Source organism: Strix uralensis, chromosome 2 (assembly GCF_047716275.1).
Source record: "Strix uralensis isolate ZFMK-TIS-50842 chromosome 2, bStrUra1, whole genome shotgun sequence".
In the NCBI taxonomy this organism is placed as follows: domain Eukaryota; kingdom Metazoa; phylum Chordata; class Aves; order Strigiformes; family Strigidae; genus Strix; species Strix uralensis.
The window spans coordinates 5,483,899-5,511,399 of NC_133973.1; the positions used below are offsets into that span (position 1 = coordinate 5,483,899).

The window sequence follows — 27,501 nt, forward strand, 5'->3', positions numbered from 1 at the left end:
CATATGCCACCAGGAGCTTTTTGCTTGTTTCCATCCATGTTCTCTCCAGTCCTATTTTTTCCAGACCCTTGAAAACAAACAGCTCCTTCACTACCTCTTCTGCTTCCTGTCCCACCACTGTCAAGTCAGGGTCTCTCCTCTCCCCCCTCTTGCCTTCACTAATTGCATCCTACCTCAAGTCATGCCCATGCCCTACCTCTGTCCCCCTCCCACTCCTAGTCACCTGCCTTGTCCTGCCATCAGACACTTTTTCACCTCTGCTCTTTCTCCTACTCCCTTGCCTTATATTTTGCCCAACAGCTGCTCCCAGACCCTGAATCCTTGGTGGTTTAATCCTTCTCTCTATCCTCATTCCTGTTCCTTGTTGTTTCAGAAAATGAAGCTCCCTATCTTCCGTCCTCTGCCCTGCTCACACCGGCTTTCCCTTTTCCACTGCCTCCTCCCCCAGCTATTCCAGCCCCAGTCACAACATGTTCTTCAACCAGATTTACTGTTTTCCTCCCACAACCAGCTTTCACAACCGCTTCTTCTGCCATGCTGCTTCACCACCAGCACGGTGGTCATCACCTTTATGAGACAATCCCCACTTTGCTCTCAGCTCAGCACACCCTCCCACAACAGTGACTGCAATGACTCACAGGTGGGGTGGGCTTGGCCACCACCTGCAGACAGCCCACGTGCAGGGTGCTCTAGCAGCTGTAAGGATGTGGAGCATACTCAGCTGAGGTGGAGTTTCCAGGGATGATTTGGGGATGGCATTTTGTCCACTGGATGCTAAGAAGCATTCACAGATCTGTGTGGCATGTGACTTTTCAAAGTCATAAAGTGTGGTCCGGTTTGGATGGGTTTTGTCAAGACCCATAGAAGCTAGATTTCCAGTTTGTATGGTGTGAGGAAGATGAAGCGTCTCAGACAAAAAACTAACAGACGTGCTTGAAATGGGGACAAATGCATTTTTGTTAGCCTTGTTCTTGGAAATGTCCTGAATCACTTTCATTTTAACTTTCTAGCACACTCTGCACAAAAATTTTGGTGTAATGCTTAAGCTTTGAGAAAATTATAACTGAGTCCAAGATATTTTCACAGTAAAGTCTGCGCAGCCTTAATATGCAGGGGATATTATGCATCCCAACACATAGGGGTGTCAACTGTTAGATAATGCCATCATAAAGAATTTCACTTTCTTTCACTTTTGTTTTTCTCCTTTTCATTCCCACCAATTATCAAAATCTGCTAATTGCTGCATACTCTGGGCCTCTAATATTTTACTCTTCATTAGAGACCTTTTTGCTGCAGGACAAACTCTTCGTTATCTGGAACAACCCCTGAATTAATTTATTCCATTGGTTACTGCAGAGTCATAAAAATAGTGGTATTAAACTGGGGACTTAAGTCATAGGCAGTGTTAAGGGAGCAATCTGCCTGAGCAGCTGAATTAGTCTGAGCAACATCCTTCCCAGTACGGTGTCATGGACTTCTCTTACACTGATCACTCTGTTTTGCAAAGATGATATTCAGGTTTATTAAATGAATTGTTATCCCTGGATTGGTCATGCTTGCTGAGTTGCTGAAAAACGCCACAAGGTTTATGTTAGAGGTAGAAGTCTTTCCAACGGATCAGTAGGACAGCTATTGCTGCCGGGATGGCATGAGCAAATCAATGTCTTATATCAGTTTTGGTCAGCCCAGCATTTCTTTTATACTCTACAGGTAGGTTGCAAACTTGCAAAAACCAGTGAGACAGTGGAAATTTCCCTGTAATGAAAGCATGTCTCTCAACACTTCCAGGCATGTTGCGGCAGAACAAAGCTGTGACCTGTTCTTTCATCTGCCACCCTAAGGGTAGGAAGATCTTTGAAAGTCAATGTCTCATTTATGACTGTGCATTAGAACAGCCTAAACTGGTCATGGAGGGAAATTATTTTATAATAATCCTGTAAAAGGAGAGACAAAATCTCGGTTGCTCAGCTGTTAGCTGCACAGAGCTTGGCACCAATCTTGAAGCCCAATGAATAATGTTTGAAATGATGTCCCAGTGTTTCCTGAAACCAGGACAAATGATACTGTTCCCAGATTTCCAGCTGTACCAGAAGGTAGGTGGTCTGCACAAAACCTACCTTACCTCCCGCTGCTGCTGCAAGATTGATGCTGTCTGGATCAGGGGGAGGATAGCCCAATTCTGCAAAATAAATAGGCCCCTGCCGCGTCCAGCATAGAGGCACCGTCTCTCCTTGTAGGACTGTGGCCCCCCTGCAGCCCAGGATCTGATTGCATAGACAGGGCACTCATTTTTCCCAGGGGAAAGCTGCAAGAGGATTTTTTTATTTAAGCACTTTACCAGACATATCTCACATGCTTGTGGGGTTGTTTCTAATGCTTATTATCTAGACAAATCTTCACTTAGTGGCAGAAATCTCTTTGCTTCAGCAGATGCTTGGATTGCTAATGGGGAGCAGAGTTCTTGGCTCTTTCTAATCTGATTGTTAAATTCCAATTATTCTGGACGGTGGGGTGATCCTGAGAAACTGGGATGTTTCCCCTTTGTGTAAGGACACAAATAAATGTGTGAACACACAGAGAAATATTATTCGACTCACTAAAACCAGCCGTTGTGAACAAACCATCCACATAGAGCAACTACTGATTACTCAACAGCAAAAACATTGGTCTCCACTGTTGATGCCCCAGTTTGTTGCAGTTTGTTGCCTGAATTCCTTCCCCACCCTCCCTCACCTCCCACTCACTTTTTCCAGAGGATGTTTGGGATTCTCACTGAGGTCCAAGACTTGCTGGCTGAGGAAGTTAACCAGGGCCCAGCTGAGAGCATCAGCTCTCATTTTCCTGTTTTTTGATGAGTCAACCTGTCTCTTAGGCCTTCCTGGTGGAGCACCCAAAGCCTTTTTTTGCAAACGTACAGTGAAGAAGCCTTGCTGCGTCTCAGGGAGGTGGCCTTATGTTCACTTGAATGACAGGTGCCAGTGAGAGAGAAAAGAGACTGTGGTTTTTCTCTCTGAGATGAGCACAATGGTCAGTAGAAGAGACGAGGTTCTTGACTGCCGAGTCTTCTCCTTGAGTAAATTAGACCCCACGCCATCCTTGGGTGCTCTGTTGTTGTTGGGTTTGTCTGCTTTAAATGCTAAATTCAGGTGCCCTCAAAGCAGCCATTGCTGAAGGCAGCGGGGATTGAGAGCTTTTTTCCATCAGATGGTAGAATTTAGCCCAAAGGTGTCGTACTGTGGCACAGCAGGTACCCAGTAACGCCCGGCTTCCAGGAACCGGAGAGCTTGCCTCCCCCATTGACTGCAGCACGCTGATATCAGGTATTAGGGGAACTAGGAAAAAGACCTCGCCGTTGGAGAGTTGTGAAGAATGGATTGCAGAAGCAGGAGAGCACTAAATGTGTTTTTGTTACTGGCAGGAAAAAGGCTGTAATAACGAGAAAATGAGCTGATATTTGCAAAAGTGTAATCCACCATCAAATGAAAGATTCACCTGTCAGAGGAAAGGAAGTCTTTATCTAGCACCTGTATTTGGGGGACTGTTAAAAAAAAATAACCAAAACCCAGCTGCTTTCAAACAAGGGTTTGAATTTGCTGTAATCAAGTACAGAGTATCCCACTGTTCATGGATCTGCCTAGCACTGCTGTAAGTTCAAGGTACAATTGCATCAGCTAACATTATTCCTGCAGTTCTCTTCAGTTTGAAATATTGCCCAATGCATTTGGGTTAGATAGGAGATTTAATTGCCTGGAAACCAGCACACAACTCCAGAAGTGTGCCCTGCTAGTTATATTCACCTTGTCCAATAAAATGTGCATGCCATTCCTGTGTTGGATCATGTCATCAGGACAGTGTGCAGGGTGTGCCTTCATCTTCCCTTCCTACGGGCCCCTTGAGAAGTACCAGGGCCTTTTGAAGGAACTCAGAATCACAGAATCACAGAATCATCTAGATTGGAAAGGACCTTGAAGATCATCTAGACCAGCTTGGGTCCTTACAGATTTCCTAAGCCATGGGAATTTCCAATAAGCAAAATCTCTTTGTCCTGCCAGACACGGATGCACCTCTCAGCACTTGCAGGAGCTGTGTTGGGAGGAAACATGGACGGGCAGGCCTTAGTCTGTGAGTATGTTAAAATACCGCTGGTAAACCTAACACCGATGGGTGCTGGGAACCCTGTGTCCATTGCAGACTTGTGGAGAAAATGTCAAGTTCCTGCTGACCCACAGGAAATTTGCCTGTTTCTGGCCTGCCTTTCTGATGTCTTAACTACCAATGAGTATCTCTTCTCACGTGCTTTGCAAAAGGTGAGCAGGATCCTGTTCTAGCATCTTGCCAAACTCTTGACAGACTCCTCGGCAGCTGGAGGCAGGGAGCGGTGTATACAGCCATCCTCACGTTGCTGCAGGAGGAAGAGTATGACCTGGTAGCGAAGAAACCAGGGCTCTCCCTCAATGCCTCCCTGCAGACTGAAAGAGGAGCAGGTATGAGCTGCTAGAGGGAACTAAATATAGACAGTCTCTTCTCCGAGTAGACCAGGGATCCTGGGAAGAAAAGGCCACATTCTTCATCGGCACGTAAGAGAGTAGGTTAGAGAACAAGGAGGAAGAACAGCTACTAACTAGAAGACAGCATTGGCATGAGAACAAGTAGATAAAAATAGGCTATGAAAAAATGTGGGCTGCAAATCAGAAACAAGTTCCTTCTGTCAGAGTGAGGTTCGGGAATAACCTGCCAAGAAAATTCACGATGACTCTTAAGATGGACTGTGATAAATTAACAAGAGGGACTTTATGACTCAGTGATTGTCATAGCTGGGGAATATGATGATGACTAGGAGATCCCTTCTAGCCCTGCATTCCTGTTGGTATGATAACAGAGGAATCTGTGTAGGGTGCAGTAAATGCTGAATCACTGACTGCTTTATATAGCTGCCTGGCAGGACAAAGTCCCTCGCACCCATCCTGTCTGCAAGAACCTCCAGGACAAAAAAAAAAAAAAAAAAAAAAATCCTTATGTAAATGATTGTGCTCTGGCAGCACAAAGCATAAAGCTACAGATGCCCGAGTTAGAAGAAAACCAGCTGAGCTACAGGCTCCTCTACGCAGAGGAAAGGTGGGCATGAAAGCAAGAAGCCTCACTGTGAACACTGAGAGGTACACGCTCTGAGGTGAACGCACTGCAGCAGCCTTAATATCAGTTTTAATGTGGGAAAGAAACTCAGTGCTTGGAACCATGTGGAGGTACCCCATGCACTTGCTCAGCCAGGTGTGTGCAGGGACCGTTTCCACAGGGCACGATCATATAACGTAGCAGAAAGTTCCTGCAATTAACATCAACTGTTAAAACATCCACAATTCTTCCACCACCCAGGATCCACAACTCTTTTGATGGTGCTTTTTCCTGTCTCCTAGGAGTCCCCCAAGGATGAGATCACCTTCTGCAGCACAAGGCCAGCAATCAGGATGCAGCTTACACTGATGGATTTGATGCCTCTCAACTGGCCATCTACAGCTTTGCTGCTCTGGCTCTAAGAGCAGACCTTGGGGTAACAGCAGCAGCTGCAGTTTCAGTAGTACATAGCTGGAGGTAGAGGCCAAGAAGAAGGCACCCATGAAAAACTGGATACGGCAAGAGACAGGCCTGTTTTCTGGGCTCAGGAGACTAACACTGCTCAGGAGGAGAGCCCTTCTCCACAGCCCTCATGGCTGTTGGACTTGAGGAAGATTTTTCTGGAGCTTCTTCTGGACCTCTGGAGGTCATGTATATATGTGGGTGCTCCCTCAGCTCCTCAAAACCTGCAGCACAGGCTACTTGGAGACCTAGGGCCCTGACTGCTGCTCCCCACTGTGCCACAGGAATGTCCCCGCACAGATGTGGCACCACTGTGCAGCCACTGTCTCCACAGGTCGCACGGTCTGGTTACTCTGGGCCAAAAACACCTTTGGGTTTTCCCTCTTGCATTACTTTTGAATACCCATTATCCCTAATAACTTCCCCTGGTATCAAAGCTCAGAGCGAGAGGTTCCCCACAGATCCCAGCTGCTAATGCCAACACAAGGCAGTGGGGAAACTTCCACACCAACAGTCAGCACTCTTCTCCCAGAGAGCCTGGCTTAATCCCTCTCTGCCGTAGCTAACAAAGCTCTTTTTTTTTTTCCTTTTTTTTTTTTTTTTAAAACCAGGCAGCTGAATCACAATTGAGATCAATTTTGTTATTTCCTAAACAGTGGCAAGCTGACAGGGTAACAGAGGCAGGCTGGGCGATGGCAGGTGGTTGCGGCACAAGAGCCTCGAGGCTTCCTGCCTTCCTGGCTCTTGCCAAGGCCCAGCGTGTGGGCATACAGAGACATCTCACACCAGCTGGGACATGACCCTTCCTAAAGAGCCATCAGCAAGGAAAGGGCAGAGAGATGTCGGTGCATCACTGAGCAGGGGGAGTGGGCAGGGAAAGGCTGCGCTCAGTGGAGCATCTCCCATGGCACTGCGCATAGCAGGGCTGAGGGATGCTGGCCGAGGTGGACTCGTCGCTTCTTCCTAGGGTTTGCGGACAGCAGCAGGAGTCACAGAGCTGGAGCCTGCAGAAGTGCACAGCTATCAGGGGGAGGATGGCTTGGAAACACGGTGCCAGAAGGCAGAAACATTCAAAGGACCTCATCAGCATCAACTGCTGTGGCTGCCCTGTGTGTCACTGGAAGAGGCAACCTCTCTGGGGGCAGGTACTGCTTGGATGGGGACAGGGTGCTGGGATAAAGTGTACAGGATTGCCAAGGGCTGCTCTATAGCTCCTGGGTAGCAAGTTTCTCACATGTCCTGTGAGCACATTTGTAAGAACGATGAGGCCAGCACTCACCTGGGAGCAGGCAGGAGACCTCCTTCCAGTCACTTACCTTTCATTTCAATTTCTGCAAGATGAAAGTTTCTGCCTTGAGCTGCCTTTCCTGAAGGGAACAGATTAGACAGCAGATACACTGGAGAAGGACTTGCTCACGTGGGATATGGATACTACAGGCCCCCTGGGTAAGAGATGGCTCTCTTTAGGCTATATACACCATCAGTGGCAAGAGAGAGAGTCAGTTATAATCAGTTATAAATCAGGGCACTCACGATCCTGCTGCCACAAGCCTTCTTCTGAGCTCTCACAGTCTTCCTCTCCGCCTTCACAGAACATGTGCGGTTGCCCCTACAGCTGCTCAGAAACCTTGGATTGAGGGCAAAGCTCTAATTAAGATGCTTTGAATGGCTTAATGGGGAGAGACATACTCCTGAAACAAAAACCAGGTGCCTAAAGTTAAGCAGCATGAGGGCTCCTCTGCGTGCCTGTGCAATGCCCGATTCAAAGATCCTGTAACCAGTGGCAATGAAAGGCAGCCCACCATCTCGCTCTGTCCTCTCTTCTCACGGGCAGGCAGCCCAAACCATCACACAGTGCTCTGACTCTTCTCCACCTGAATCAAATGTGTGTTCCTTGCTAGATATGGGGGGAGGTCAGAGTTGGGAGTCATCAAAAGCATCAGTGAGTTTTTGTGTGCATGTATGAACGGCATCAGCCTTCTGTTCGTGTGTAGAATCATTTACATTAGAAAAGACCTTTAAGATCATTGAGTCCAACCCTAAACCTAACACTGCCAAGTCCACCGCTAAACCATGTCCCTAAGCGCCACGTCTGCACATCTTTTAAATACCTCCAGGGATGGTGACTCAACCCCTTCCCTGGGGAGCCTGTTCTAGTGCTTGACAACCCTTTAGGTGAAGAATTTTTTCTGAATATCCAGTCTAACCCTGCCCTGGTGCAATGTGAGGCCATTTCCTCCTGTCCTATCGCTTGTTACTTAGGAAAAGAGACTCCTCCCCCCTCACTGCACCCTCCTTTCAGGGAGTTGTAGAGGGCCATGAGGTCTCCCCTCAGCCTCCTCTTCTCCAGACTAAACCCCCCCAGTTCCCTCAGCCACTCCCCATCAGACCTGTGCTCCAGACCCTGCACCAGCTCCGTTGCCCTTCTCTGGACACGCTCGAGTCATTCAATGGCCTTTTTGGAGTGAGGGGCCCAAAACTGAACCCACTCATCGAGGTGTGGCCTCACCAGTGCCGAGTCCAGGGGTAAGATCCCTTCCCTGTCCCTGCTGGCCACGCTATTGCTGATACAAGCCAGGATGCCATTGGCCTTCTTAGTTGATGCATCCACATGACATGCGGTTTTCAGTTCATGGCTGCTGGTCCCCAGACAGAAAAGCAATTGTCCCAAATTCCAGTGATGAGTTTCCAAACAAACCGTAAGTTTAAAGTCCTCTGGAGAGTTTTTCTGCATTCGCTAGTGGATTTTAAATTAATTTTTGTATCAGCTGCTTCCAGGTGGCTTCATGGTTGATCATTTCCTACGACCGTGCTGCGGTATTTCCTAGCCTGAGAGCAAAGTGCTACTCTAAATATCCTTAGGGGTGGGGAGAAGTCAGCCCCAATTTAGCCAGGTGGCTTTGCCCCATATTTAACAGGGTCCCTAGAGCGTCCCAGCCACCTCCCTGTCCCACCCGCTGTCCTAGCGCGGGGATGCCGTGGGATGCGCTGCGTGGGGCACTTCAGGTTTGCCAGCGCACCCGACGTGGCAGCAGCAGCCCCTGCTGCAGGCGCTGCAAAACTGCAGGCGGCTCTTCCCCAGCCCCGGGACCAGGAGGCCATGGGGAAAAGAGCCACCCGAGCCCCACCGGCAGGACCTCCCCTGGGGGGGCTCCCCCGGCCTGGCCCCGGGAGAGGGCAGCCAGAGCACCCCCCCCCCCCGCCTCCCCGGGGCTGCCCAGCCCGGGGCTCTCCCTGCCAGCATCCCGGCTCTGCACGCCGCAGAGCTGGACATGCGCTGGCCCGTTGAATAAATGATAGTTATAAATAAAATAACCAGCCGCTGTATGCTTGCAGGGTGCTCCTGCTCCCCTGGGGCCAGGCCGTACAGCGCTTGCTGGCTCCACATCAGCTCCCTGCGGCTTCAGTGTGGCACAGGGTGGATTCAGATGATAAAAACTGCTTTTTGGGGGTGCCCGGGAAAGCGGTGTGTAGAGTGGCACGCAGTGGCATGCCTTTCTAACCCCCCCACCCCTGCTCCTACCCACCTCTGGCTTGTTCAGCATCCCTCCCTGCCAGCAAGATCCCTTCCCCTCTGCTGGGACTGGAGAAGACCTTCCACACTCACACGCTGTCTGAGCTTCTCTGTCTCCGTCCCCCGTTGCAGATTTGCCCCCACAGTGCTAGAAGACACCCAGTCAATGCATTTTCACACAGGCCAGAACCTAACAGGCAGCTCTGAGCCGTAAGTGCTCAGGCAGCTCTGAAAGAAAAACAAAAAAAATGAAAGAAACTGGTTTCTGTTCGTTAAAGGTGGCAAAAAGAAAACTGGGATCACCCTCTGGGGTGTTTTCATTTTAGGAATGAAGAGGGGCTATGGGGATATTGTTAGGACACAGCAGTGAGGGATTTCACCATCATAAAGGATAACAGAGAGGTTCAAAACCAGGTTTGGGATTCCTGTCACCCGCCCTTTTAATAAAGCCTTTCTCCAGAAGGTTTTTTTTTATGTCCTGGGCATCAGGTTTCAGCATCCCAAACTTCTCCTGTGGAGGCAATGATACACTGAAATGCCTTCACAAACATCCCAACAAAAACAGACACCTTGGATTTACTGTTCTTGATATTTCTAAGATAAAAATTAACCAGACTGTATTAATTTAAGCAAACCTCATTCCAGACTACAACATCCATACAAAAGCATAAAGGAGGGCACAAGCCCCAGAAAAACAAGGGGGGTAAAAAAACCCAGAAAAACCTTTTCAGGTCCTCTTTTACAATTGCTGGCTTGTCTTTCCCTTCAGCTCTGACCTGAGCCTCACCTACGACCACGCAACTGAACTACACAAACTGCAAAGACACTTCTAGGGATGGCACCTTCAGACTCCATTTTCTCACTCAGACGCTACCAAAAAACCCACCCCCAAAAGTCTCCTGCCTGCACCCCACTCCGAGGTCCTTGCTTTGCCAGGGAGCAGTACCCCAGGTGAGTGGGAGCTCCTTGAGTCCGGCTGTCTCCAGTCTCCAGCTGGGTGCTGGTGCAGGCCTTGGCATTGGCAGCCCTGGGGGAGGGATCCTGTCTGTCTGTCTGTCTGCTGCGTGCAAGAAGGCACGCATGTTTCTGAAACGCGGTGCTGCTCACCAGTGTGAATGACCCAGCGTTCACAGGGGAACCTCCCTGAGGTGATGAAGTTTGGGCTCTCACAGGCCACTCAGCTCCAGTCCTTCCGCTGCTGACACCGGGACGGACAGACATGGTATCCACAGGGTACAGGCAGCTGCCTGGAACAGCTGGGACAAAACCACCGCCACCCTCCCTGAGTGCTACCAACCACCTCTCAGCCAAACACAGTCACTGCTGACCAGGCTGGGGCTGAAACAGCAGCCCAAAGCAGGGCAAGGTTTATTCCCGAACCCCAGATGCCGGAGCAAGATGCATCCCCCAGAGGGACGCGTGGCTTTAGCATTGCCGAAAACACGCAGTGTTTCGCAGCGGGTGGGGCACATGCCTTTGGGGCAGGGGTGCTCCCAGTCACACAAAGGTGGGTTTCAGATCTTCTTTAAAATTCACCACGGGCTGGGGCCCACCATGGTGCTCTGTCCGGTGACCCGCGCAGCCGCTGGGCTCTGTGTCCGTGTCCGTGCTGCTGCTGCCCAGGGAGCCGTGAGGGCTCTGGAAGCAGACCTCGCAGCAGGGCCGGTGGCAACCGTGAAACATCTCCTCAGAGCTGCTGCTGCTGCTAGAGTCGGAGTCCGGGTAATAGTACAGCGAGCGCAGGGAGGGCTCGGCAGGTCCCCTCGCGCCACCCCGCCGCCGCTGCTCCCGCGGGATGCACGGCGAAGCACCCTGGGACTCCGGCCATCCTGCCCATCCCTCTGGCTGGAGGCAGACCTCCCCACAGACTGCTGGAGGGGACGGTGCTGGCGGGTGAAGGAGCCCTCCGCCAGCCATCTCCCCTTCCCTCCCTAGGGAGACACGTGCCGACTCCCCACGGCCCCAGCTGCCTGCCTCCTTCACCCTGCAGCTGGCACGAGGGGACACGTGTCCGAGGAAGCGGGTGGACACGGAGGGCAGCGGGATCCTCCGCCGCCGCCTCGCCAGGTAGGGGCTGAAGGGCATGCGGATGCCCTGGTAGCCCTCCTGGGCCCCCCACGTTCCTCCCTGCTCGCCTGGGGGACCCTGGCTCCTACGCGGGGGTCCCCCAGATAAGGCTGGGCTGTAGGTTTTGCCATCCCGGCTCAGCTCTTGCAAGATTTCCCGCAGCTTCTCGCTGCTCACGTAGCTGACTTTGGGGGACGACTCCCAGGCCACGCCAGCTGAGACATCCTGGCCCGGCAGCTGCTCCGGAGGTTGCCCCCACCCCGCAGGTGTTCCGCACTCCTGGACATCTTTCAAGCCACGTTCGATACTGTCCCCTGTGTCAAAAAGCAGCACCGGAGAGCAAACAGGCTCGTGGCTCACATGTTTCTGGAGGTCCTGAGAATCGCTGCAAAGAGGCGGTGTACCCAGCAAGCAGGGAGGCTGCCACCCATCCCGCTCCAGATCGGGGGGGCAGCGGTCCCCCGGCGCATCCCCGCACCGCCCCGAGCTCCGGGTGCAGGGAGCCGCTGGCAGCGCACGGGGGTCGCAGCCGCTCTCCGCAGACATCAGCCTCATCAGCTTCTCCTTGGCACTGCTCACTTGCTCCTGCAGGCTTTCGATCACGGCGTTTTTCTGCGTCAAACAAATACACCTGTCAAGCTCAGGGTGTGTGGGGGTATGAAAACACCGCCAATTTGGAAGCAGGTGCTGCCAGAAAACAAATCACCCCTCTCTACACGGAGAGGCAGCACAGCAGCAGGTCTGCAGGAGCCATACCGGCAGCGTGTGCGACGTCATCCTCCCCTGGAGCCCCCAGAGCCACCCCAGATGCGGGTGAGGGAAGGGGGGCACAGGGGCAGGCAGCTCTCCAAGCCGGGGTGCAATGCAGGTGAAGGAGAAGGAGGCTGGGGGCTTTCCTGAAACAGAGCATCTCCCCTCTAAAATTAACCACGCTCAACTGGGCTGTGGGAACCAGGCTTTCCTGCTCTTCCCCCTACATGTTGGTTTGGTTTTTTTTAAAATCCTCCAGATTATGCTTGAATTTTGGCACTTTGGGGTGCAGAGTGATGTGACAAAACAAAGCAGCTCTTCCCCTCAGGAGGGAAGAGGCCCGAGGGGGAGTGCCAGTGCAGAGTGGGGTGTAAGGAAGGGCTTCCCACCCCACAAAGCCTCAAAAGGGAAGGGGAGAAGCCAGTGCGGCCGAGGGGGGCCGGCAGAGCCCTGTACCTCGGTGAGCAGCCGCTTCATGGAGTTTTTCTCCCCTATCAGCTGGTAGAGCTGCTCCTCGCTGTACACTGAGCGGCAGCTCCTGTTCGGGCTGGTGAAATATTTTGCCATGTGGCTGACGGTTTGGCTTTCTTCTTCAAAGGCTTTCCACTGCTTGAGCTGGGGAGTAGAAGAGGGCGTTATCCGCGCGGCATGCACAGCCCCTGCCGACGTGGTGGGAGGCAGGCGCAGCTCCAGAGCGAAGGAGACAAAGGGATGGAGAGGGGGGGAGACAAAGGCAGGGTGTGACGGGCGGTGAGAGACAGCCGGGCGAGGGGCTGCAGTGTCACTTGGAGCCTCCCACCCATCTGAGCCCTACCCTGGCCCTGGCCCCAGCTTTTAACGCAGAGAGGGTCAGTGCCGGCCTGCACTGCAACCTCTAAGCGCGCTGTAAAAGCCCCCTCCCTCTTCTCCCCCTTCCCTGACTCCGTGACAGACAAAGACAGTGTCATGCACGCCTCCTTATCCCCGAATCACCGCTGACAAGCTGAAAACCAGCAACGCTTAATATTTGTTTTCTCATCTAGTGTCTGCGTGGAAGCCTTGCGCAGCCCAGCTTCAGCTGCTTATCGATCTCAGATGAGCACTAGAAGAGCAAGCCCATTAGGAAAAACAAGTTGATGAATTAAAACATCCAAGTTAAATAAAATGTTCAAGGCCCTCAGGCTACAGCAGAAAAATGGTACAGGCAGAGCACAAGTACAGCTCATCAGCTCCTCCGCCCTCGCTCCGAGAGCCCTCGCGCTTGGCAGAGCATCGCCAGCAGGCTTGGTGCTTGTCAGAGGAGGTTTGGATTCTGCTCCCAGGGGCTGCTCATCTAGTGGGTTGGGATTCTGAAGTTACACTGCATCAACTGAGGTAGGAGGGGACCTCTGGAAATCATCTAGTCCAACCACCCTGCTCGAGCAGGGTCAGCTGGAGCAGGTTGCCCAGGACCGTGTCCAGCTGGGTCTTGAAGATCTCCACAAGGATGGAGACTCCACCACCTATCTGAGCAACTTGCTCCAGTGCTTTGCAACTTTCACAGGAAAAAAAAAAGGGTTTTCTGATGTTTAAATAGAATTTCCTGTGTTTCAGATTGTGCCCATTGTCCCCTGGACACCACTGAGAAGAGCCTGGCTGCCCCTTCCCTACTCCACCCCTGTCGGTATTTATACATATTGGTGAGATCCCCTGAGTCCTCTCTTGCACAGATGTGCTCTTTCTTCAGCTTCACCTCTTCCTCCCTTTCTCACCTCATTTCCTTGAGCCCAAACATCCCTCCAAACATTAAACTGAGTAAACAACTGTTTCCTCTCCCTGTAACAATGGGAGCACTTTTCCCGCTAACGCTGTGGCCAGGCACACCAGGCTGCTCCTGAAGGACACGGGAAGCAGAAGAGCCGAGCCTCGCCACAAAAGGCTTCCTTCAAACATCTCCGCGTCCTCCTCCTCCTCACTTGTGGCAAAGCCCAGCTTCCTCCAGGAGCGCGGAGGAGGACAGCCTCCCTTGAGGATCACTAGCAGCCACAAAGCCTCTGAGCCTGGCAAGGCCATCTGGATGGCCAGAGCCCAGCTCCAACCCTGCTGTGGGCAGAAACCTTCAGTTGGGGGTGGGCCCATGGGATATGAGGAGAGGACAACTGCACGAAGGACTGATCCCACCACCACGTGGAGGAGGAGGAGGAGGGCAGCAGCCACCTCGCCTCCACACGTGCCCTCTGCGTGGCTTCCACCCGTGGCACGCTCTTGCGGGAGGGTTTCTGAGGAGGAGCTCTGCAACATGCCCGCAGTCCTTGGAGACTCGGGAGACTGGCGTGGGGAAGCAGAGCCACCGGGGGCTTGGAGGATGAGCTATGCAAGTGAGCCCAAACATTCAGGGAAAGAAGCAGGAAAATAAGTGCTTTGGTCCACATGGCTGCTGTTGGTAAACTTCAAAAATGTGCCCGTTTCCAGCCTGGTGGCGGGACAGAGGTGGCAGCATACCTGTGGGACAAAGATGAAGCAGTTGATCGTGGTCGTACACACAAAGATGCCTCCAGAGGTAAAACCAAACAGCAAGTTGTGCCAAGTGCGGAAGAAACGGTGAACTAAGCAGACAGTGCCAGCAGCCAGGAAGATGAGGTTGACCCCAACGATGAGCGTCAAGGACTGGTTGACTGGCGGGGAGCTGACGTTGTCAGTCAGACCGGCCAGGTAGGTCCCATACAGCAGGAGGATACTCTGGAAGCAGAAAAAAAAGGTTTCCAGAGCGTGGAAAATTACAGCCTGACAGTGTCAACCCCCACCTCGTACCGAGCCCGGTGAGCTCAGATACACTCAGTGCAATCCTAATTAATGCTCTTTGATCTATAATGCAGACCTTCAGCACGCGGTGGTGACGCCGCAGCAAACGCCCGGCATGCTTCTGCAGGTTGGAAGTGGGGCTGGGGAGGGAGGGCAGGAGCGAAGGCACCGGCAGGCCCTGGGGGTCCCGACAGAGGGGTGCGAGGAGCTGAGGGTCGGGTTGGCAGGCAACGCCACAGCACAGGGTACAGCCGGGAGAGGCAAGATGTGAAAAACTTCCCGCTGGGCAGCCTGGAGCAAGAGCAGCAAAGATGGACAGACAAGAGATGGAAGTCCCTGTGGGGATGCAGAGGTGGGGTGCCATCAAGGAGCAACACATACCTCTGAAGGAGCAGGGAGGAGATTCAGAAGGACATTCAGAAGGAAAAAGCAAGGCAGAAGAAGTGGAAGTTTAGACTGCTGGGAAGAGGATGTACTTGGTGCCTCTTTAAATAGAAATCCAGGAAACTACTGGGTGCAATTTTTCTCCCTTCCCTTCTCTGTTTCCTGCCTGACTCCAGCAGCGGTGAAAGGGGGTAGAGAAGCGCTCTGTACCTGGCAGCCCTCGCTCCCCAGGAGCAGGTCCGTTGTTTCAGAGCAGGCTTCCTCATCGTGCTGCCCCTCAAGTGTTCCACATGTGCATCTTTCCAGTGTGCTCAGGATTAAACTACCCAGCAGGCTGAATCCCTCCTTCCCCACGGCACACTGGCAGCAAACACCAAGTATTTTTTGCCTGCCTCTGTAGCGCATGGCATGGTCTGCCTTCAGGATCACTTGGAAATACCATCTAACAAAATCCCTGCTCCTGCAAGGACCCAGAATACAGGGAACATGACTCTACGTTATTCCTGTTCCCAGGAAGTGCAAATGTCAGCCTGTTATTAAGAGACACTAAATCATTATTTGGGCATCAAGAAGTGCTTTGTGACCTGTGGTGCAGATGCTCTGGAGACCCATCTGGATCCCTCCGTGCTGTGGCTGCTTGATGACTGCGATGGCCACTGCCAGGGTTAGGGTCTGGAGGGACACTCTTACAGGCAAGAAAGGTTCATGTCCACGGTCTTTGGTGAGACTCCCAACTTCAGAGCACCATGAATTCTCAAGGCAGGGTTGTAATGGTGAGACCTGCCTCGTTTGGAACTAGGCTGATGCCCGACCCTGCTTCGTAGAATCTGCACTGGATCATAACCACGTTCACCCCAGGGCACCTCCAAATACATGGTCCAAAGGCAAGCCAACTCCTAATCCCTCAGCAAGAGAAAAACTAGCACCAAAGTCCCATTTAAAATCCATATAGTCTATCTGGGACACAGACACCAGCACTGCCATCTAGTAAACTAAGACTTTCAGTAAGCACAGAACCAAGTTTTTTGTTTGTTTGTTTGTTTGTTTTAATCTTGAGCAGAGGACTTTGCTCCTAATTTCATGCATGTCCTTGGCAAGTAATTTCTGTTCATTGCTCTGTGCCAGTAAAACCAGGATAATACACTGAGCGGCTTCACAAAGGGCTGAGCACATTAATGCTGTGGAGATAAGAAATGCTATGTACATGCAGAGATAGAGCCTACTCTCACATTAGTGTAAATCCAGATTAAGTCCAGAGAAACCACTAAAGAAATAACTCCATGACTCCCAGTAGGTAGATAGGATCACGGTCAGGTTCAACCACAATACTAACAAAGAGTACCTAGGACTGGTAATGGGGATGTTTTATTCCAAAAAGCAGTTTGTAGGAGCTGTAGGCAAAAGCATTACCTGTCTAAACCCTAACACAAACTGTGGACAAAATCAGAGGTGGAGACACAGCACTGGAAGCCCAGGGAACGCCTGCAATCCCCAGCACCAAAGGACTTTTAAGAACAGGCTAGACTAATGTCTTTAAAATGAAGTGCAGGGGGAGAAGGGCTTGGCTGTATCATGAGGTCTCTTTCTGCTCTTTTTCCTACGACTTTGGGTCAATGAGTGTTATATTACAGTGAGTCACAAAGGAACTGCCTGTACTGCATGCAGAGAAGGAGCCATTCCCAAAGAAAGGCTGTGATCTCACGAGCTTCAACAACATCAGCTTTCTGAAATGCGTCCAGCCTCTGCCAACCCAGAGACACATGAGACCACAGATAATTACAGCGATAATTATACCTACATAGTTACATCAGTATAACTAACTCTTCTGGAATAAGAACGGCCACGTGCAAAGCTACACCAGTGAAAGTGTACCTCAGTGGTATAATTAAGCTGATACACATCCTGTAAAGGTAGGCACCAAGCACTTGTCATCAGCACCTCCTTGATTTGGAGTCAGAGGACGCGGGGGCTGAGCCACATAGTGCATCACTGCGGTGGGACGGTCATCTGAGGCTTTATGGAAAAAGCGTGCTTTAGAAAACAATAAGACACAAGTTTTAAGAAGGGAGACAGATGAGGCGTGGGGGGTTGCAGGGAGAGAACTAGAGAGACAGTACGTGCAGAGTGTACATAAAAGGGATGTTGAGGCAGGGAAAACGTGGCTAGCAGGGCTTTTACAAGGGAATGCAAGAAAACATGAAGATGGGAAGGACTGGAGATGAGAGGGCTTTCGAGATGAACAGGAGTAGCTGGAATCTGCAATAGGCACGTAGCTTGGGAGGGCAGTGAAACTAGGAATGCTGCTAAACAGTTTAGGCTGTGAGACTCTGAGGAGGGGAGATACAACGCAGGAATCAATGAAGAGGTTACGTACCTTAAACCCTAAAATGAGAACAAGCCAAAGATCGGAATAGAGAGATGCGCAGGACTGCACCCGGCTCACTGAGCAGGTCATGCCTTTCTCTGTCGCCTAGGAGGCAAGGGGAAGGCAGAAGTGAAGGCTGCTGCGCCGGCCTGGGAGCAGGCACAGACTAACGGGCACACAGGTATACACCTATGAGCAGGTCTCCTCTGTAAATTCCTAACAGGAAAGGCCAAAGCTGGTGCGGCCAAGGGCAGAGGGTTAAAGCGAGGAAGGTTTTGGCACTCTGCTGCCAACAGGGGTGGTTAAAGCTTTCTCTAAAGCATCTGCAGATGCCATGGACCTGTGTCACCCAGGTGACCTGCACAAACGTGGAAATTTTTCAGTGGCCCTCCGTAGTAGACCAGACATAAATCCAAGCCAGAGAGCCCAGAAGGCTTTCTGGCTTGTTTTTCTTGCTATTTTTTTTAAGCAGAACCTCCAAATGCCTGACCATCCACTAACTTCGTCCATAGAGATGAGACAGGACACGGCACAACCCTCCACTGCCCCTCCTCATCCCTTTACCCGCAGCGAGACGCTGAGGCTTCGGAAGCACTGGACTGGATCAGAGAATACCCACGTCAAGAGCAACACGGCATCTGCAAGCACCAGCGCTGCCACCATTGCCAGCAACTGGAGGTCTTTGATAATCTGCAAACATGCAAGAAGTAAGCGTTACTGTGGGGGAAAACGGACACCAGTAACCTCCATCCCCTTGAGTCTCTTTCTGGTTGTTTCTTCCAAGGAACATGTCCATCCTAATACTTCCCTCAGAGTACAGTCCAGCAGCTCACCTACGTCCAAGTTGGCCACAGGATCTCTGTCTCCAGCTCCTAAATTCTTGGAGACCTAATCAAGCTTGGAGCCAGGTATAATCCCTCCCCAACAGTGTGGCTAGCCAGTAAATGCTCTGACAGAAAACAGCTCTTCCAAAACAAGAGTATCATCCCTTATGCCCATATCCCAAGCAGAGACAAAAAGGGTGGGAGGGAAAAAGCTGGTAGGATTATCATTTTGCAAGTTTAACACAGATCCCTGTGCCTCAGCAATGGGAGTCCTTGCTGGCACCCAGTTCCCCTGCAAACCCTCTCATCTCACCTTTCATCTGAGACCTACTTTTATTGCTGTTGGAAAGTGGCCACTGAAAGCTGTAAGTGCACTGTTACATGCACAAATATATACAGTTTCCCTCCCAGCTGCTGTATCCCCTTCCTTCAGTGCTGCAGAGGAGTACCCAGCACTCCCTCCCTCACTTCAAGAGGAGATAAGATGCATCTGGGGATGGCCCTACATCAGACACCCTTGAGGATACCTGGTTTATTTTCATCCTGCAAAAACAATCAGCCCAGACCTGGATGCAAACACTGGCATGTAGTGTAACGAAGGCACGTGGCTGATGTAAAATGAGAACAAGACCTTGCTCAGTGATGGGGCTGGGACTCCATTGGGGAACAGGCAGCCTGACAGGGCAGGAATAAATGAGCAACCCATGCCCAGCTACGTCTGAAACCAGACCTGTGGTTGTGGCAGCCACCCCGGTTTTATCTGCTATCCCGCATCGGTTTGGGACTTGCTGGTGTTCGTCCCCCTTGGGGAGTTTGCCCCCCGCTGCCAGGGTGCTGCATACTCACCACCCGCTTGTCTGGCACCCGCTGGGTGAACACCTTGTAGAGCCGCCAGCTCTTCCCCAGGATGGGGCCAAACACCAGGGAGGTCCCCACGCACAGCAAGCAGAGCCGCACCTGCCGGGGGAGAGCCGGGGGGCTGAGGGGGCAGCCGTGGGGCTTGCAGGGACACCCCTCACCCTCCCACCCAAGGGTGCAAGGAAGATGGGTGGGGATGTGTCTGTGGTCTTCCGGAGGGTCATACTGGATACTAGAAAACTGACCACAGGGTAAAATAAATGAAAAGGTGTGTATTCCGCTGCAGGCATGCCTGCTGCCTGCCTTTTCCCCCCTACCCTGGGAGGCTCTCATCGGAGGAGCAGGCAGGGAGAGGCAAGCAGCTTGCGAGCAGCCGGGGCACGGAGGATCCCAGCACCAATAAATCACTCACTGGCACCTCCGTTAATTATCCTCAGCCTGGTGGCCGAGCAGGATGGCAGGGTGTGCTCTCTCCCACTCTCCCACCAGTCCCCAGCCTGGCCAGGACACAGGGGTTCACCACACAGATCAGTGTTTTGATGAAGATCTGCTTTGCAGCCAAAAGATTTGCCTGCAACCTCACAGGACATTGGGCAGGGGCCGTGCACAGGATCCCATCTCCCTGCAGGCTCCCCTCTCCCTGTTGCATTTTTACAAGCCCAAGAGACCTGCCTTGCGTCCCGCCGGTGAGGCTGTGGTTTGCACAAACAGCAAAGGCCGCTCAGAGGGAAAGCACCCAGTTGCATTTCGTGTATGTGGAAACCACAGCCCAGCTGAACGCGCCCAGCAGCGAGGTGGTGACAGGCTGCAGCTAAGGGAGAGTACGTACAACCACGCACCTAAGTGCACGTGTGTGCAAACAGTCAGTGTTAGGATAATGGTTGGACTAGATGATCTTCGTGGTCTTTTCCAACCTAGTTGATTCTGTGATTCAGTGAAGGCAGCTGTCCCAGCAAACCCCCCGCTCACCTGAATAAGCTTTTCCACTGAGTCTCCGGACGGCAGGCTCTGCTCCTGAATCCCAAAGAGGTAAGCACTAGTGTAAGTCAAGCCACTGCCCAGCAGGGTCACAATGTTCAGATTGGGGCTGGACATCTTCACGATCCTCCAGGAAACAAAGCAGGGAAGGCGGTGACAGTTACTGAATGTCATGGCCTGGCAGCACAGGGGCAGGGTCCCCTTACAGGGATGATGGTGGCCACGGGGATGCTGACACACTGTCCCCCCCCAAGCCCCTGCTGCTCACAGCTCCTCCAAAAGCTCAGCCATTGCTCCATGGTCCATGCCCTGTATTGCTGGAGTGCTTCATTACCCTTAAAGTATTCGTTTTGCCCTACCCTGATGCTCCTGTGAGACAGCAAGATCCCTCCTCCCCAAAAAGGATGGGTACCAGGTTTGTCCCATGGCACCTCTACTCCTTGCGTGGATCTGCGGCACAGAAAAGCATCCCTGAGCCAGCACCTTTATAGACGAAGCTGTGGGAAGCCGTGGCCTTTGAGCAGCAAAGCAGGCAGGTTCAGCACAGCTGGGTCTCCCCGCCACCAGTGCCCGTGCCAGGCACACAAAGCTGTGCAGCCGCACATCCCCGCAGCGGCACGGAGCCGGGAGAGGCAATACCCCACGGTCACACAGCACAGCACAGCTCAGCCCCCTGGGTTCAAGGGCAACATCTTCCTCCACTGTCCTCTGCTGTAAAGGAGCAGAAGTGGAAAACCTCACCGATGCAGCCGGGGGTGACTGTCCCCAGCAGTAAGCTTTGGGTACAGCAGCTACAAATGCCGCCAGGAACAGGCCCCTTCTATTGCTCCTTCCTTTGAGGAGATACCTCCACCCCAGCACAGTCTCAACTTCAGGAAGCTGCCAGCAACGTTCAGGTTACAGCTTCCCCTCTGTAATTTCATCCCATCACTCATAATCCTGTAACTGTATTCAGGGAGGGGAGAATCGACCCACCGATCTCGCCCGACCTGTCACCCTTCTCCAGAAAGCCCATCAAGCAAGAGCTGTAGCTCCTGCCATCCCCCTGCGTAGCTCCATCCCTTTGATCTGCTGCTAAGTCATTGCATTTCTCTAGCCTTGAGCTCCATCCTGGCTTGCTGCCTCACAGACACAGAGCCTGGGATTCAACCTGGCTCTCTCCCTCCCTGCCTTGCTTGCCGTGCTTCAGCCCCTGGGGAAAGATAATCAGCTCACCGTCTCAGCTGCATGCTGAAAAAGGTCTCCTTTGCCCTCCCAGGTTCAGTAGGCAGACTAGTATTTATCTGGTGCAGCCCAAATAAATAACGCACATTCATTACAGCTTGCTCCGAGAATATCTTCAGGGGCCTAAATAATTTGGTAATCGATTAAGGTGGCCACTGAACTCAGCACCACCTCAGTAAATCGAGTGCTTGAGCCTGGGATGCAGGTCACACAGCTACTGCACTGCAGCAGGCACAGGGCTCGATACAAACCCTGACAAGCAGAACCCCCCTGACTGCACCGTGGTGATGAGAAGCATTAGGTTCCTTAACGCAACCAGAGCACTGAAACAGCAGCAGCCCAGGCTGCACACAAATGCACATCTCTGTACAAAACATGGAGCACAAAGGCTTTGCCAGGTGAAACTTGGGAGAGGGATGTATGCTGGGGGGGGAGAAGCAGTTGAGAGATGAGGGGACCAATGAGGAGAAGGTGGAACGGAGGCAGGTGAGACATCCAGGATTGCTGAGGAAGGCCAAGCGATAGCTGAGACAACTTGAGCTATGAGGAATCACTGAGCCTTCTGCTTGATTTGTGCTGCATTCAGGGGAGCAGGACTTTTTACATCCTTTCTGCAGACTCAACAGCACCAAGGAAAGCCTGAAATTCACCACCAGCTTCTCTCACCGATGGAGATCACATCTCCTACCAATATGGACAACCACCAAGATCAAAAACGGTTAGCGGTATCTTCAAACTACGAGGGGCCCAGCAGCAGGAAGGATATGTGTGCACTATGGAGAGCACGATGGCTTTTCTCAAGGAGCTGTGCTGCTCAAAGTGATGCTTTCAAGACTGTGGAGTGGAGAAGGAGACCAGCTCTCTTTCTGCTCACTCCTGTTGATTATTTTATTGAATAGCACCTTCGGGATGAGACCATGCACTGCTGCTTGTGCCACACCGGAGGGCATCTATGCCCTGTCTTGTCCACAGCTCCCTGCCTTGGAGAGGAAGGGAGCAGTCCAAGCAGGACTGTCTCCACCAATGATCAACATTACGTCTGATGGAGAAAGCCGCAATATCCCCGGCATTGCCCTTGCTTGCCCTGCGCTGCTCCTTCAGACTTGTACCCTCCTGACCCTTAGCTGGCCACCAGCTTAGAGCCTGATCCTGAAGGAGCCTGATCCCGCTGCTCCAGCTCAGGGGAACTCTCACGGCATAAGAGGGAAGCCCTTACCTGTTTTTCCTGAAGCGAATCGTGAAGACGAGAAAGAAGAGCGCTAGCAGGACTCCTCCAGTCAGGAACGTCCACACAACTCCCAGGAGAGCAGCAGAGAAGGACGGGGAGCTCTTCCCACTGCGGTCAGAAGATGTCTGCAGGAGGCACAAAGAGGTGAGGAGGAAGAGGACATTGCTGGGACTCCCAGCAAAGGAGGTCCCTACTCTGGCATGATGGCTCCCTGCCAGAAATTGCATCTCCCAAACCACTCCTCATGAGCAGACACCCCGGCACCAGACCAAGACCTGCAGGCAGGGCTAATGAGATGTGTGTAAACATACTGTCACTTGCTGAGTGCACAGGAGGAGAAGGCAGTCCAGAAGCCCTCTTCTTATGGCCAACTAGCCAAATACATAATGAAGCCATACAAGTGACTCATAAACCTCAGGCAGCCCTGGTCGTGGGAGAGGGAAAAAAATGGTGACAGTTCCCCACTGTCCTCCTCTGGAAAGAAACCTCTGGAGAAAGACCTGGTGGTACCCCAGTTGGCAGCACGCTTCTTTAGAAAGTTGGGCAGGGCATCCTTGGCTCCCACCCTCACCCCTACATGTAGCAGGTAACGAACCAGCTGGCTGACGTGACTGAGAGCCAGCAGCAGAGCTGCCAGTCAGTGCAGAAAACATAGAAAAGGGAGTGGGACAGCGTTTTTCAGACGCGTTATACAGTGACACACTGAGCTGGGCTCCACCCGTCTCCCAGCTGGCTGGAAACTAACTTGGTCCTAGGTAGACGTCAGCTGAGAACTGGCTTTTGAGGGACACTCCCAAGGTGGGTATGATGGAGGTAGCTCTCTTCTTGCACACAAGCGACCTTAGAGTGTTAAATCTCCATTTTAAAATATTCTCTGCTATTAACACAGAATGAATAAAATGATCCTACGTGAAACAAGAAACCTATTTCCGCTGTGGATCTACAATACTCCAGCATTTTTAACACGGTGTGCATGTGTGGGTTCCGTCACACATACTATGTGTGAATGTTACTGACATCTTTATCTTTCTTTTAAAAAAAGCATTACTTTTACTTAACTGCGGGTGCGTCCCCTTTAAGTGGTAAGAGGAGGATGGGGACTGAGCTGGGATTACACACCTCCTCACTAACACCTCTGGTGCTAAGTCCTTTCTCAGGGTTTCCAGTTCACCTGCATGCAATTTCTATGGCAGAAGACTATTTTCCCGACAGCTGCCACTGCTCCAAACTCCCAATTCTTCCTTCAAGGTCTAAGCTGTTTCTGCTTCCAGCCTTGCTAGAAATAAATCTGCAGGAAGAAGGCAGTCGTTTCGAGCTGATGCCTTGCCTCTCTCTTCCCCAGCTGGGCTCCATCTCCTCGGGCAAGGAAGAATAAGGCACAGCTTGGAGAATTAAAGCCAACACGTAATTCTGAAAACAAAAATGTGTCACTGCCACACGAGCGCGGCTGATCTGAGGGCTCCTGGCAGCTCACATGCTGGTGCCACGCTGGTGGCGGGGATGCTGGCTAAGGCAAACCCCCAGCCAGCCGAGAGCCCGCGCTGCTGCTGCGCTACGCTGGGATACAGCCGCAGGCACAGCTCAGCTCCGCTTTGCGGCAGTGTGAAGGGATCCCTGGGGAGATACTCATCTCCCTCACGCAAACTGCTGCCCACCTCCGCTTCCCTCTCCCCATTCCCTGGGGTGTCTTTTGGCTCTCTGGGAAATGAAGACCACACCAGATGGTGGAGATGGCCAGCCAGGTCAGTCCCCTTCCCCTTACACCCAGACTTGCTGTGCAAAACCCCCATCCTTTGGCATGAATCAGGGCCATCTTCCCACCTGCCTGGAGCTCAGAGGGGCTGACAGGGCTGCTCGGGGCCAGTACAAGCCTGTAACACCATACCATTTCTGTGTCCTGCCTGGCTGAGCCTGAGGGTAACACCTGGCTTTGGCCAGTAAGGTGAGCAGGGCTGACTCGGCATCCCAGGGCTCCCACACTTCACTCCCAGCTGCATCCACCAGCAGCACCTTTCCACCTCTGGCCGCTTCTGAAAGCATGACTGCACTCTCTTCCCAGCAACTACCTAGGGCCCAGAAACACCCCTGTGGTCTCCACCTTCCCTTTCCCAACACATATCCCCCCACCCTGACTGCTGTTTCCCTGGATGATGATGCTACTTGGGAGTTGATGGAGCGCTTCATTTGCCACTGAGCAGAGTCAATCTCGGCCCTAGCAGGGGGAATATTAATTGTAAGGCAGCTGCCAGAGCTAGAGGAGCCAAGTCTTCTAATTAAAGGCCCGTGGTCGTGCAGGCTGTGGTAGAGAGCTGAGCAGATCAAGCCTTACTAGTCCACACAGCAGCCTCAAGTGAAGCCAACTGCAACGAAGTGTACCCCAGTGTCACTTTTACTGCCTTAGTCGGGGGGGGAGAGGTATCATTTATTATAGATTATGACTTTTAATTAAATCCTGCTCTATTCATATTTGAAAAGCACTTTGAAGATCCAGGGGATGAGAAAGGTCAAGAGCAGAGGAGGCCATCCCAGGCCACTCCTAAGTGGTTGTCATGCTGGCTGACACACAGGAGGGCCGCCTGACACGACTGGGCTGTCGTGGCTGCTTCCTCACCTTCTGCCTAAGTACTTGGGTGTCATCGAGGCAGGGCTTGTCTTGGAGGCCATCCCAGGAGGTGACAGCGTGCAGCCTCCGGCTGGACTGGGATTGCTTGGTGGTTGTGCCCCTGTGCCCCCTCTCCATCCCTCCACCCAAATCCACTTCTGCGGAGCAAACCTCACGCCCCAGAGTGCTCCCCCGCCTCTGTACGTACCACTGTGACAGTGCAGAGCTCCTGCAGCGCCCGCTGCTGCTGCTCCTGGCTGCCAAAACTGGAGCTGCCATCGCAGAGCTCAGAGCAGTTGAATCCCGGCTCCATAGCACATCCTCAGCCGTCATCCAGCCGTATTTTCGCCCCTGCTAGAAGGATGAGGGTTGGATTTCTCCAGCGAGAAGGAGCCTTTGGCGTACACCGTATCTCGCCCCGTCAGCAGGGTGCAGGGAAGGGGCCTGTCAGCCCACGGCTGAGCTTACCCAAACTGATAAACTGATGCAGCACACATCCAGAGCCGGGAAGGGGAGCACCCACCTCCCGGCGTCCCTCGGGGTGTCCTCTGCAGCGAGGTGAGTCAGTGCAGGCTGCGTGTCCCTGTGGAGCACAGTGGCATCCCGAGCCCTGCTACGCCACCCTGCAAACCAACACACGCCAGGTCACGGTGGCCCCTGGCCCCTGCACCCCCGTTGTGGAGCTGAAACCACGTGCCGTGCCAGCACGAGCTGGAGCATTGCACCCCAGCACCCCGAGTTCGCCACAGTTTTCCTCTGCCAACGTATTTTCCTGCACTGGTGCAATTTCAGGGTGTATCTTTGCAGGTCCCCTTCCCATGCCAACAGCCACTGATGGTTTCCTGGCACATTCTCTTCTTCCAGCAAAGAACCAGCAAGTGAAGACAACAACAAACAGCAACAAGTGTTGCCATCGCTTAATGGGACCAACACCAAGGCCTGGGTGAGCAGGGAGGGAAGACGCTTGAATTAAACACGTACCAAAGTGTTTTGGCTGACTCGGCCCAAGCAGCAGCCTGGCTAGCTGAGGAGCGGGCTGTTTATTAAGGAGATTTAAAAGCCTGGCACCTCCGTGCTCCCCATCCCTCCCGGCGCTCTGGCTGCCAGGTATTGTCCCCGCCTGCTCCCGCTCCCCTCGCACCACCTTTGCCTCTGTTCTCTCTTTTCATTTCTCTTTTTGGTGGGGATTTTAATAGGCCTCATTACCATTTTAGACATGAGGTCATACTTATCCTCAAGCATCTTTACTCAATTACCATTGTCACTGGTTTTAATTAGCTCCCAGCGCACGACCATAAGCAAGTCTCCCGTCGTTCGCAGTTGGGGAGGAAGTGCAATAGCTCACTCCCTATTTGCTCCTAACAACAGGTGGGAGGCAAAAAATTATCCATATCGTGCTCCTTGGGGCTGCTCCCCAGCTGAGCATCCCCTGTGCTCACACCCTGCACCTGGCCTGTACTCCATCCTTCCCTGCCGCTACTCCCAATGCTTCGATCCCCTCTCCTCATGAGTCCTTTCTTTGGAAAAACTCCCGTCATTACACGAGCAAAGAAAGTAAATTAAAATGAAGTGTGGTCACTAGGATCTGGTCTGAAACTTGCTGTTCTTCATGGGGGATGATCCGGATTCAAATGCTAGAAAAGTTATGGGCATCTTTCTCAGCTCGTGTAAACTGATTTTCAGCTTTAGAGAAATTGCTTATGAGTCCCAACCTGAAAACGTCAGGGTCAGCAGGTCACTTGTCCAAAATTAGCAGAGCCACCTCTGAGGCAACAACCGGAACTCTCCCGCTGGCAGAAGCCCCGACGTACCATGGGTCCAGCCGCCCGCCTGCCTGCGCCAGGACTGCCCCCAGCGTGAGATCAGCTCGCCGCGTCCTACAAACACAATATCACACATTAGCCAGACTTACGATTTTACACGCATGATAGAGGTTTTTTTCAAGAGTGCTGGTGCAAGCCAGCTCCTTCAAGTGTCCCTCTCTCTCTAGCCCGTACCAAACGCTGGTGGCGTTTCCCCCATGGCAGGACCGCTCTCTGGAGGTTTTCATGCCTTTCATCACTCAGGCTGACGGATCAGACAAGGGGTACAGCTGCAAGACATATCCAGCTGCTGCAGCGAATGGCAAGTGTTGCAACAAAAGTAGAAGGGCAGCGGAGAGGAGGAGACAGGCTCCAGGTGAGCAGCTCAGGGGTAACACTGGTAAACGAGACAGCGCGTGGAGGGGCTGTGCGTGGCATCTAGGGAGGGGGTAGGAGAGGGGCACTGAACTTTTGATGCCAGGAAGACCTGCAGGTGAGCGCTGCCCAACCTCACAGAATCACAGAATCATCTAGGTTGGAAAGGACCTTGAAGATCATCTAGTCCAACCGT

At 52.4% G+C, this 27,501-nt stretch overlaps 1 protein-coding gene across 3 annotated transcripts; it reads right to left on the bottom strand.

The window, feature by feature from the left end:
- Window positions 1-10,421: 10,421 nt before the first annotated feature.
- On the bottom strand, window positions 10,422-26,999 carry GPR156 (G protein-coupled receptor 156). 3 transcript variants are annotated; one of them, XM_074860847.1, is made up of 11 exons: window positions 26,841-26,999; window positions 25,597-25,751; window positions 25,337-25,482; window positions 22,515-22,651; window positions 20,066-20,201; window positions 19,085-19,195; window positions 17,979-18,104; window positions 17,424-17,519; window positions 14,366-14,602; window positions 12,362-12,520; window positions 10,422-11,767 (listed from the first exon to the last, which is right to left on the bottom strand). In XM_074860847.1, exons 3-11 carry the CDS (start codon window positions 25,439-25,441, stop codon window positions 10,586-10,588), a joined length of 2,289 nt encoding a protein of 762 aa, XP_074716948.1. In that variant the 5' UTR covers window positions 25,442-25,482; window positions 25,597-25,751; window positions 26,841-26,999; the 3' UTR covers window positions 10,422-10,585. The 3 variants fall into 3 exon arrangements, with proteins under 3 accessions (XP_074716948.1, XP_074716950.1, XP_074716949.1); XM_074860849.1 differs by lacking the exon at window positions 12,362-12,520; XM_074860848.1 differs by lacking the exon at window positions 26,841-26,999 and having other exon boundaries at window positions 25,597-25,859.
- Between the last annotated feature and the right edge of the window lie 502 nt (window positions 27,000-27,501).